The sequence below is a fragment of the Bombina bombina genome, chromosome 5 (assembly GCF_027579735.1).
Source record: "Bombina bombina isolate aBomBom1 chromosome 5, aBomBom1.pri, whole genome shotgun sequence".
In the NCBI taxonomy this organism is placed as follows: domain Eukaryota; kingdom Metazoa; phylum Chordata; class Amphibia; order Anura; family Bombinatoridae; genus Bombina; species Bombina bombina.
Window position 1 is genome coordinate 918,926,930 of NC_069503.1, and position 12,649 is coordinate 918,939,578.

At 42.4% G+C, this 12,649-nt stretch overlaps 1 protein-coding gene across 4 annotated transcripts in view; it reads right to left on the reverse strand.

Annotated features, from left to right (window-relative positions):
• PDE7A (phosphodiesterase 7A) overlaps window positions 1-12,649 on the reverse strand; it is a 302,393-nt gene that overhangs the window by 33,027 nt on the left and 256,717 nt on the right. For all 4 annotated transcript variants that reach the window (XM_053715083.1, XM_053715081.1, XM_053715082.1 and 1 more), the window contains 2 exons: window positions 2,948-3,092; window positions 1,934-2,030 (listed from right to left, as the gene is read on the reverse strand). In XM_053715083.1, coding sequence (XP_053571058.1) covers window positions 1,934-2,030; window positions 2,948-3,092 — 242 coding nt within the window. The remainder of the gene's footprint in view (window positions 1-1,933; window positions 2,031-2,947; window positions 3,093-12,649) is intronic.

Consider the following 12,649-nt stretch of genomic DNA (forward strand, 5'->3'; position numbering starts at 1 on the left):
ATTTCATAAAAGAGCTGAATGCCCTTTTAAGGGCAGGAAAAAGCACTGAATGCCCTTTTAAGGGCAGGAGAAAGAGCTAAATGCCCTTTTAAGGGCAATGCCCATACAAATGCCCTTTTCAGGGCAATGGGTAGATTAGGTTTTACTTCATTTTTAGGGGGTGTTTGTTTTTCTTTTGTAGGTAAAGAGCTGTTATCTTTAGGGCAATGCCCTACAAAAGGCCCTCTTAAGGGCCCACAAAAGGCCCTTTTTAAGGACCCTTGGTAGTTTATTATAGATTAGGCTTTTTTATTTTGGTGTTTTTATACAGGGTATTAGAATAGGAATAATTTTTATTGTTTTGGATAATTTTGTTTGTTATTTTTGTAATGGTAGTTTTTTTATTTTTTGTAATTTTAGGTTTTAGTGTAAGGCAGCTTAGGTTTTATTTCACAGGTAAGTTTGTATTTATTTTAACTAGGTATTTAGTAAATAGTTAATAACTATTAGTTATATTGTAGCTAGCTTAGGTTTTATTTCACAGGTAAGTATTCATTTAGTTTTAAATAGGTATTATTTAGTTAATAGGTCTATTTGAATTATGTTAAAGTTAGGGGGTGTTAGGGTTAGAGTTACGTTAGGGGTTAATATAGTTTAATTTAGGTTGTTTCGATGTTGGGAGCTGGCGGTTTAGGGGTTAATAGGTTTATTTAGTGGTAGTGATGTGGGAGGCCAGAGGTTTAGGAGTTAATAACTTTATTTAGTGGCAGCGATGTTGGGGAGCAGCGGAATAGGGGTTAATATATTTATTATAGTTTGGGCAATGTTGGGGTGCAGAGGAATAGGGTTTACTAACTTTAGTATAATGGCAGCGATATTGGGAGCGGCAGATTAGGGGTTAATAACTTTATTTCGGTGGCGACGATATCGGGAGCGGCAGATTAGGGGTTAATAACATTATGTAGGTGCCGGCGGTGTCAGGGGCAGAAGATTAGGGCTGTATAGACATGGGGTTTATGTTAGGGTGTTAGGTTTAAACTAAACTCCCCCCCCCCCATAAAAATCAATGGGGTTGCGTTACAGAGCTTTTCATTCCGCGCTTCAGGTGTTAGTTTTTTTTCCAACCAGCTCTCCCCATTGATGTCTATGGGGAAAGCATGCACGAGCACATCAAAGCAGCGCTTGTATTTTGTGCGGTATGAAGCTCAACGAAACCATATTGCATGCATAAGCCGGCTGTTTCCAAACTTGTAATGGCTACACTATAGAGGGTTAAATAACGCAACTTTTGTTGCGTTCGTTAAATTCCCTATAGCGTGCATAACTTGTAATCTACGTGTCAGTGTTTACTGTCCGTATAAATGACCAGAAAAAGATATCACGCGTTTAAAGCAAATTTTAAATAAAACAAACACATACTGCATAAATACCTGCAGGACAAGTGTTCCTTTAACTTGCACAAGGGGGTTGAACACATAGGTAAAGTCTTGTGGATTGGTGGGGTTATGTGACTGTTACTGCAGATTGGTTCCCCAGCTACTTCCTGCTCACAAATCAGCAGTTCCATGTGGCTCCAGGGTGGGACTTTAGCCCCTTTGCAGGTGTTCAAACATATTTTTTTGCACAAGTTCCCTTTAGCAAAATTGTTTTGCAAATGAAGAATAAAGCAATTTTGTGGCCAATTAGGGCTAGCTGTAAATTAGTTTGTGCACTGATGAGGAAATCAGTGGGTAATCTGTAGTCAAAAGTTTCAGCTTCAAACCCAAATTTTTAGAGGTATTTTACACACACACAAAAAAGCAAAGCAGATAATAAATGTATAATGTAATGTTATTATATATTCATTATTTAAAAAACATTTATATAAATGCAATACTGGCTTTCAAATCCTCATGTTTCATTTACGTTATAGGTCACAGCATGTGAAGCAATTGGATGAGAAACCTGGACTTGCCTTGATAAAAGAATTCTTCTGTTACTTTTTCACTCCATTGCTTGCTCAGCTCCCAGGTCCGGCATGGGTTACAGATATCGGCACATTTCAAAGCAATCTAGAAAGAGTATGTAAAAACAAGATCATAACAGTGCCTGTTTAACCCCTTTATGCTGTTAGGACGTTCAATACCATCCTAACAGCGCTGGGCTTTAACACTGTTAGGACGGCATTGCCATATAAGGAGTCCTGCAGCTTCCCCCTTTGACAAGGCATGGATCAGCCTGGGGGGCGTGTCTAGCAGTATAGGCAGTCCACCATGATCTGATCCCAGCCTTGAAATCACGAGATTGCATCGACTATTGCGTGATTTAATCTTTACTAATTGTGTTTACATCGGAACTTCGTTCCGGTGTGAACACTATTATTCCTCCACAAAGGGATTACATAATACAGATATAAATGGAACAGGTATCGAGGAAGCAAACAATGGTTTGCTTCCACTATACCATAGTAGAAAATAATAATCAACAAATGCATAATAAAAAGACAATGCAAAAGCACATAGTTTGAATCTCAAATGAGTAGCAGAATTTTTATGACAAATTTCAGATTGTTAAATTTTCCTTCTCACTGCTTCACGTGACAGCCACCAGCCATTTACAAGATACCTCTACGTATATACTGTGAATCTTGCACATGCTCAGTAGGAGCTGGTGCTGCTGAAAGTGAGCATTTAAAAAGATTGTGCATATTTAGATAATGGAAATTTGGAAATTTGGAAAATTGGAGAGTTGTTTAAAATTATGTGCTCTATCTGAATCATCAAGTTTCAATTTAAAACTTTAGTGTTCCTTTAAATTACAAGAAAAAAGAACAATAAATATGTAATGAAATTATATAGCAAAGATTTTTTTTTGCTAAACATTTTATATTGCAATCTCAGTGTTTACTGTCCCTATAAATTACCAGAAAACATTTTCACACACGTTTTAAGCATATTTTAAATAAAACAAAACCATACTGCTTAAATACCTGCAGGACAAGTTGTCGGTTAATAGGATTTTGCAGACTTAAGTCTTCTTTATCCAAATGAGATTTAAACTGGTTCAGGTATATATTTTGCTGACTGATATCTGTAGCAAGAATTAGGGAGCCCAGGTGACTTTCCATCTGTTGCCTTAAATAAAAGAAGCAATTAAATAGTTTAACAGACATTTGCAAAATGACATTATTGGATTATGCAAGTTTACCTCTCATATACATTTTTTGTCTGTTTCATAATTAGATCTAACAATAATTTTAGGATCATTATAAATTGTTCTATTATTCCATTAATAATATGGATAGCTAAATAAAAATAAAAAAAATAATCAGTACACAAATTCTGCATAAGAAATTACACAAGACAGCGGAGCCCTCTGTCACTACTTCTATTTGCCTTAACACTAGAAATCTTGGCCACAATTGTTAGAAACAACCATAGAATTGAAGGAATACCTTTAGATGGCGGTCAACAAAAAAAAAAGTCTTCTTTTTGTCCCTAATCTTCAGCACTATTATGAGGCAGCTTACCTAACCCCTGGGTCTAACCTGAGGTCTCACTAATAGACACACCAAATTTAAGTAACTGATGCTAGTTACTTAGACAATACAGACCTAGTAAAGTACTAACTAACCAACTAATCTCCAGCACTATGGGGGGAATGGGATAAAGTCATTGAGTCCTCTAAAGAAATCTTGAGTCTAATTTTCCCCACTAACACCCCTTTTGAATAACCCCCTCTCTTCCTTCGCAGTACGATGTTTACCACCCCCATAATTGAAGGCAAACTCTTTAATAACATAAATTATGCTTACCTGATAATTTTCTTCTGATGGAAAGAGTCCACCGCTGCATTCATTACTTTTGGGAAATAAGAACCTGGCCACCAGGAGGAGGCAAAGACACCCCAGCCAAAGGCTTAAATACTCCTCCCACTCCTCTCATCCCCCAGTCATTTAGCCAAGGAACAAGGACCAGTAGAAGAAATATCAGGTGAAAGGTGCCAGAAGAATAAATAAGGACGCCCAACAAAAAAATTCCATAAGAAGAAACGAAAATGATCAGGTAAGCATAATTTATGTTTTTCTTCTTAAATGGAAAGAGTCCACAGCTACATTCATTACTTTTGGGAAAACAATAACCAAGCTATAGAGGGCACTGAATGCCAAGACGGGAGGGTACAATAGGCAGCCCATACTGAAGGCACCAGACCTGAACCCCTAACCAAAAAAAAAAAAAACCTTAAAAGGAAAGGCCCCAGGGACACTGACCCGCAGATAGTCCAGAAGCCAAGCTAGAGACCGCAAATCGGACTGAACTGAGCCAACAGTCCTCCAAGAGACACCGTTGCCCAACAGTCGGTCCCTCACCACTCACCCCACACTAATAAAGGGGACACCAGCCTAAACTCCCAAGGGGACAAGGCAAAGGAGAACCGAAAGAAACCCAAAAGGTCACCACAATCCATGAAAGGAAACCTCCAATAGTGAGCCGAACTCACAAAGTTCCAAATGGGCCCAACAGAGAAAAGGAGGCTACGCTTAGACCAAGCAGAACCCGGGATAAGACCGGACATAGAGACAGAGAAAGTCTTCTCTCCAACATCATACAAGCACTGAAAGACAACTGAAGTCCTCACAGCGTCTGAACATACAAAAGTATCCAAACACAAAAAATGTGTAACAGACCCAGACGAAAAACCCTGAGTCGAGAACACAGAGTCAACATCAGGACAACACAGAGGATATTTGCTAGTAAGTAGAAGCAGTCAACAAGAGAACAGACTGCAAAAAGCAACCCCCAGACAGAGGGCACGCTCTAGGCAACCTAAGCCGCCAGACCTACACACAGGTCTCCAAAAGGGGAACACAGAACCTTAATCAAGGCCCTCCAGAGAAGGAGAGGTTACCCTCCAGAGCCTGAAGGAGGTGTAATCCTGGACCCTCTGCCTGTAAGCCTAGGGAGCTAGCAACTATGCCCACCTAGATCCTGAAAACATCTCTCTGAACCCACACCCAGCCGGACCAACCCAGCATCAGCAGATCCGAAACAGGGGAACAGAAGAACCCCGAAACCAGCTCAAGAACGAGTGGAATAATGGCCACAGCCATCCCCACAGAGCACGGGTACAATCCGACTCCTAAATCAGACGACAGGGCCGTAGACCCAAAGAGAGCCAGCAAGACTCCAGATGGAACGTAACAATCCAGAGAGACACCCCTCTCCGAAAAGTTAACCCACATTTCCAACCACCTGAATCCAGGAGAAGCCCCAAAAAAGGGACTACATCTCCATAAGAAGGAGAATAACCCCTTAAGAAAAGGGACAGAGCCAGAAGGGCAACATCTGTCCTCAAAGCACGAAGCCCATCCCTAATATAAAGGACCCCCCTAAAAGTAGCTTGCAAACACACATTCCCTGTGTAATGGATGCGACAGAGACACTGCAAACCCATTCGCCTGCAGAGCAGTGAATACAAGGGTTACCCTAGCAAGCTGACCTAGGGAATCCAACCCTAAAGCGCATCAAGTCTAATGAGTTACAGACACTCACAAAAACCTGGCCAACCATGACCAGGTCAGGTAGATTGAGTAAAGGACATAGCTCAAGTTCCCAGTACCGGGGAACCCCAAACCAGCCCTTCGGCCTAAGATTCCAGTAGCAACCCATAATTAGGTCCACAAGGGAAAACGCAGAGCGAAGCCTCAGCAACTGGAAGCCTCAGGGAGAAAACAGGTCTGGGCACCCAAGTGTTCAATCAAACAATACCCGAGAACTGAACACCCCTGTCTGACAAAAAAAAACAGACATAAGGGATATGAATGCAATATCCAGATCAATCTGGATAACGAGAAGAACTCGGAAGTCCCAACCGAAGGAAGGAATCACCCCTTGCTAAAGTCCTACGCTCCAAGGAGCAAGGCGATAGAAGTTGTATTACGACCCTAGAGCCCCTAGACTTCTCAAACAGCCTCAGGACAACAAAGCAAGGGATACCTCAAGGTCAACAACCCTCAAGCAGGGCTAGTCTCTGCATCACCTCCATACAGAGGAATACAGGGAGAAAATGCGCAAAGCCTTCCCAGCTCCGGGAAACCCCGAGCTAAGCCCAATGTCCCCACATGGATCAAGCATCTCCCGGAGGGAACCCAGGTCCCCAAAAGGAGACCTAACTCACCCGGAGACAACGGAAGAAGACCAAAAAAGTCTTATAACTCAGCTAGACAGTACACAGTCAATGTGCAATAACTGCAGCTGGTTACATTAAACAGCTTGCGAGCACACATTCAAGGTGAAAAAAGCTGCAGCTGGTTTCAATGCAAACCTTCAGCTATTCACACTACTAGCTGTTGATGGACCAAGTCCAAAAAGGACAAATCCAGAGCCTCAAAAAAGAAGACCAAACCACTCAAACAGCGGTAAGAGGGTGCTAAGCCCTCCAACCCTCCAATGTGTGGGGGAGGAAACTCTAGGGTCCGATAATACTATACGTAAGAGAGAGTGATGCAGCGGAAACTCCACTGACCCAGTCATCCATTATTGAAGGCTATAAGGACTGAAACAATCCTTCCCGTCTCACGGACACACAGGTCCTCTTGAATGCTTAGCTGAAAGATGTAAAACAAATTATAACCTGAGCACTCGGCGCCTCGACCAGACCAGCGCCACGTGTCTGAACAGCCACAAGACAGAACAAACCCAACAGGTCCAGGACCAGCCTGCACCCAGGGTCCTAACCGGCAAGCTGCATAAATCCTCCCTCAGAGGGGAAGAAAGGAAAACAGAAATTTTTAACATAGGACTAACATGTCCAAAACAACTTCCGAAGAAGTAACAAAGAGTATCGATCAAAGAAGGTTCCTGAAGGAAACAAACAAAATAAACATCCTATCGGATAAAAAGAAAATATAAGGCAACCCGGAGGTTAATGCCCAAGAAGAAACAGGCCTACCCGCAGGACCAGCCAAACGGAGCCCTGATCTTCCATAAACTGGGAAAGATCTCAATAAAATAACAATCAGGAGATTACATCAACCCCACATGTCTAACGAGGTGCCCCATTTGAATTAGCAGACTGAAAATGCCCGTATTCGGATATAAGGATTGGGTCATTTAATAACTGAAAAACATGTCTGAGTAATACGCGAAGGCGCGCAATTCTGTAACGAAAGGCACAACACTCAGGGACAGTTACACCCACAGGGAACTGTAGAGGCCCTCCCCAAGGCGGGAGATCTGGGACAATAGGGCACGAGCACAATCACAAATAAATGTCTTGACTCTGCAGAGGAATAATCAACAAAAATAAGTGGAAGTAAAAACGTGCTACAACCTCCGGGGGGGGGGGGGGGGGATAGAGGATATGCAAATATAAGAAGTAAAACTAAACGGCACCTGACACCCACAATGGCTGGGGCACTCCCCACCTCCTATGAACCAGACCCCTGCGGACTAGAATTTCTCCTTCGTCACACGGTCAGGAATGTGGAAATAGAAGATGGAACGTAATCACGCCCGGCCACAAGGTGAACTGTACAGCCCAAAAAGCATGCCCAACAATAAGGTTGCGTCACTTCCAGAGGTCTTAATGTTCCAAACCATGAGCCCAATTAACACCACATTAAGCAGGTTGAATCACATAACAAACATGATTAAAAAAAACCCTGTTCAATAACCCCCCTCAGGAGATATTAACCCTTGATTCCAAGATACTAAAGCAGACTCTGAGACCCTTATGTTAAGTTAGACCGGCAAGGTGGTAGCCTCTCGGGAAAACATCTGAATTACAGTACATTTATGAAGAAAGTAAAATGAAACGATCTTACCAAAATCTACGCCGTGGAACAGGAACACGGCCCTTCAAGTGTGATGGATAGTAGCATCTCCTCCGCCATGGACTTGAGAAAAGAAAGCAGGCAGCGGAGCGAAGTTCGACAAACACTGATTGCTTGAGGAGCTGTTAACATGACTCTCCCGGCATCTCCGGACTCTAACTTTCATCCAAGTCCTCACTGAGAGACTGATAGAATTACTTAAAATTCCTGTCCCATGTCGAAGAGTACTACCCTTCATAAGAGACAAAATAAATTCTGACACTTCTCTGCCAACCTCCTGGGACGAAAGGCAAAGAATGACTGGGGAATGAGGGGAGTGGGAGTAGTATTTAAGCCTTTGGCTGGGGTGTCTTTGCCTCCTCCTGGTGGTCAGGTTATTATTTCTCAAAAGTAATGAATGCAGCTGTGGACTCTTTCCATTTAAGAAGAAAATCCCTATTAGTACATCACTAGCAAACGGCCATTTGAAAACTGACTTGCAATCAGAAATAGGTCCACCATTTGATAAATGTTTTTTCTATTTACAAGCTTGTCACTCTATTATGACGAGTCCATACCATAACAATTTAGTGAGGAACGTTACACAATTTGAATATCTTTCTACACACTGACTATAACTAAAGCACCATTTCATCTATAGCTAAACTATTGAGAGGCAACTTCCCTACCCAAACCCCTACATATGTCCCTAAATGGGAAAAAGAACTCAACCTAGAAATTACTGAAACTCAGTGGAAGGGAATCTTTAATATTATTAAGAAGTCATCAAGCTAATCTGCAATAGTTAAGACAAATAATAAATTATTATCTAGGTGGTGCTACTCTCCCTATATTCAGCATAGTATATATCCGACTGTGTCCAATTTATCCTGGAGGTACTGTGGAGAAATCGGAACCTCGACACACAATTGGTGTAATTGGCCCTATATAAGAGCACTATGACAACATATCTCACAAATCGTATCCAAAAACACAGGCCTTACAATACCCCTCACTCCTACACTTATGGTTAATCATTTACCAAAAAATAAGCAGTGTTTTTTGTAAAACATTTGTTTCTGTCCACGGAGTGGAGTTCTCACCACTCACATTGCCACTTGAACATTGTTTGTTTTCCTTCCTTCACTAAGGATGTTTTAAGAATTCTACAATAAAGTTTGACACCAGTGACTATGAGTGCACCTCTTCTTTTGTGCTGCTATGGATCCTTTGAAACAGAGGTTTGCACAGTTGAACATTGGATGTCGTTCCCTGCACCAAGTATTCCCACCCACCTCACAAAGTAAAACACAGCATTGATCTTGAAGGAGGTCAGTAGTTGGAAGCCAGAGACGATTGATGACGTCACATGCCATTGGTGAATGAGCCACGTAGGGGAGCGGAGTCAACCTGATAGGTCGCTTAACGATTGTGTTAAACCAGACTGGTCGCAAGTGCTTTGAAAGAAAAGTGGAAGGTCGTTATCGTACCCTGGTGACAGGCTATTCACAGGTATTGGCAGTTATCTTTCAAACCGGTGCATTGGAGGTGAGGTGAGTGGAAGAGGGAGACCTACTAGCTTGTGATAGCCTTTTGGATATTCATCCTGTGATTTCCCAGTAAAGTGTTACCGCCACACAGAGTTCGTTGTATTATTGGTCATTGACTTTATTGGTACAATAGGTGCCGACACACACAGTGTTGTATTGACTGTCTCAATAGCGCCTAATATTTTTATAATAAGGATATGACAGAAAACTTTATATTTACAAAAGAATTGATAACTTATGAAAGCCTAACGTACACCATAATAAAGTGTGTCTGGTGCCTAGCTAATTGAGGAGGCATTGTCTTGGACCTAGCTTGGTTATATGTTGAACTTAAATCAGTAGGTATTGGGGAGTATTTCTAGAAGATGAAAAGTTTAAGTATTTGTAGGAATAGCAGATGGATTTGCAAAAGCTAGTAGATATCTATCTGGATATCAGAGCTTAAATATTCTGGGCATCATAAAAAAACAAAACATAAATCTAATTTTCAGGGTCCTTAAAGCGAATGTAAACTTTCATCAATTAGTGCCCGTTTTTTTAAAACTTAAATTATGCTTACCTGATAATTTTCTTTTCTTCTGTACGGGGAAAGTCCACAGCTGCATTTATTACTTTTGGGAATACAGAACCTGGCCAACAGGAGGAGGCAAAGACATCCCAGCCAAAGGCTTAAATACCTCACCCACCTCCCTCATCCCCCAGTCATTGTGCCAAGGAAACAAGGAACAGTAGGAGAAATATCAGGGTGAAAAAAGGTGTCAGAAGAACAAAGAAAAAAGAATTTAAAGCCGGATACGACAAAAAAATGGGCGGGGAGCTGTGGACTCCCATCTTACAGAAGAAAAGAAAATTATCAGGTAAGCATAATTTAAGTTTTTCTTATTAAAACGGGGAGAGTCCACAGCTGCATTCATTACTTTTGGGAAATCAATGCCCAAGCTTATAGAGGCCACTGAATGCAAACGGGCGGGTAAAAAGGCGGCCCATACTGATGGCACCACAGCCTGACACAACCCGGAATCCCGATAAAAAACCACTTCAACAGAAGCAGGAAGAACAAAAGTATGTAAAGTACAAGGTAACTGCCCATCAATTAGCACCATAAAGATCCAAGTTCGAGACCACTCTAAAACAGGACTCCACTTGAGCACGAAAACCTCTGAGGAGACAAAAAGTCCCACTCTCCAGAAGCACACAAATGAAAAACCTCTCCATGAACAATGGCAAGGGAAACAACAAAACTCCCACACCACATTCTCCCGAACCGAAGATGGGAAGAATCAGATAAGAATGTTCGAAAGAACAGAGAGAGAAGCCCCTAGCATAACTCTAGAAAAAAAAAAAAAAGAGCGGCTACCAGGCTGCAAGAGGACAAAGTCCTGTAGAGAATACTCTACCGACGGAGGAGAGCAAGGAAGGAAAAATTCCAGACCACCTCCCACATGGATCCAAAAGGAACCAAGTAAAGCCCTAACCAGAACCGAAGTCCCAGCAGGACAAAGTACAAAAGGTAGAGCAAGACTACCGTACCATAGATAGCTAACTAGCACAGAGAAAACTGAACACCCGTGGGTCAGAAAACCCCGGGCGCATAACAGGAACAGAACATCCGTGTATGCTACAAATGAAAGCCGCAGGCTTCCGTTGGGTAGGCAGTTAGACTAAACGTCACAATATAGGAACTAGTCAACCAAGTAGCTAGCACACATGCACCAGGACAGTCCTGGAAGGAATAAGAGAAAAATGTCAGAAAGCAAGGTGGACCAGCCCCCCCCCTACTAGAAAAACAGGGTAAAGGGAGGACACATCCTGACCATAGGAAGAACCAACTATCCACTAAGGAAAAGTTCCCGAACCAACTACAAGGCCTCCCAACCTAGAAAGGATCCTGCTGGAGACAAGATACAAGGTCGATGCCCAAACAGAGCAGTCAGAAAACCTGACCCTTATTCCAATCCAAAAGTTCTATCACAGAAGCGAATGTCAATGTGCCCCAAGGACAAGAAGGATTTAAAAATCCCAGCATCGATAAGGTCCAGAGATCAGACAATGAACCTCCAACCACGAGATCCGAAGGAAAGAGCAGGAAAGGTGGCACTGACACCAAACCTCAGTGCCCCTTAGAAACCCGAAGGGAGGGTACATAGTAGACAAGAGAAAACTGGACCCACTGAACTCCCAGAGGCAGATGAGGCAAACTACCTCAGGAGGAGCCGACTGGATAGGCGCAGTAGACCAGATCCTTCCAATATAAGGAAAACGAAGAAACCCAGGAATATGCTAGAAAAGAAATTCCCAGAAAAACTTTCTCCATAAGTGATAAAAAGAACCGCCCCAGTAGGGACAAAAAGATTTCCCCAGGACCGGGAAAACAAGCCTGCCACCGAACGCCAAACAGAAACAAGACTATAATATCTTGAAACTGAGTAACTAAAAGCCAAGTCAAAGACAGGGACTAGGTTAAACAACCGGACCCTCAAAACCAAGTGCCGGATCCAGACCAAAAACCTTGTGGAACAACCAAAAAGTTACCTGGAATGAAATTTGCACCAAGTTGATGCATGCCATACCCCCATATGGTCTTGAACCCTGATCTCTAAAGAAGTATCCCAGTGGCTGTCCACTCAGCCCCAAAAGGCTTCTAAGAGACACCTACAAAGTCTGAAGACAAAGGAAGGACCCAAAAGAGATCAGAACTCCAAGATTGAGAGAATGTGACAGTCTATAAAGATCCAGACTGGATCAACCCTCAGAAAACCTACAGCTCAAGGAAGTAACGAATGAACGAGCATCTTAAAAACACCAAGTGGTTGACGAGAAGAGAAGCTGCACAACAATCCCCCAGATCCCCAAGTATATAGGATCAAAAAAAGGGGTACTGCATGGACAAAAACGGTCCCAAAGAACCTAGTCACGCAACCAGATGACCGAAACATCATAGCAATCCTCAAAAAAGAGGAGAGAAACACTGGCGAAATTCATGCCGTCAAATTCAGACTTTTGAGATCTTGACAAAAGGGCCTTGAGAGAGAAGATCCTTTCTTAGAGAAAGCCTCCAAGGCGGGCATAAGGACATCTTCACCAGCTCCGCAAAACTAAATCCTGCAAGGCCACACCAGAGCAATCAGAATTGCTGATGCTTATTCCATCTTGATTCTAGCTATCACTCCGGAAAGCAACACAAATGGAGGAAAAATGTAAAGAAAAGATTTGTGTCTGAGGCCGTGCCAACTCTGGAGAGCCCTGAAGATTGCACAGAGTTCCAGAATATTTATTGGTAACCCCCAGACTGCACCCCGACCTAACAGGCTGGCACCTGTGGAGATTA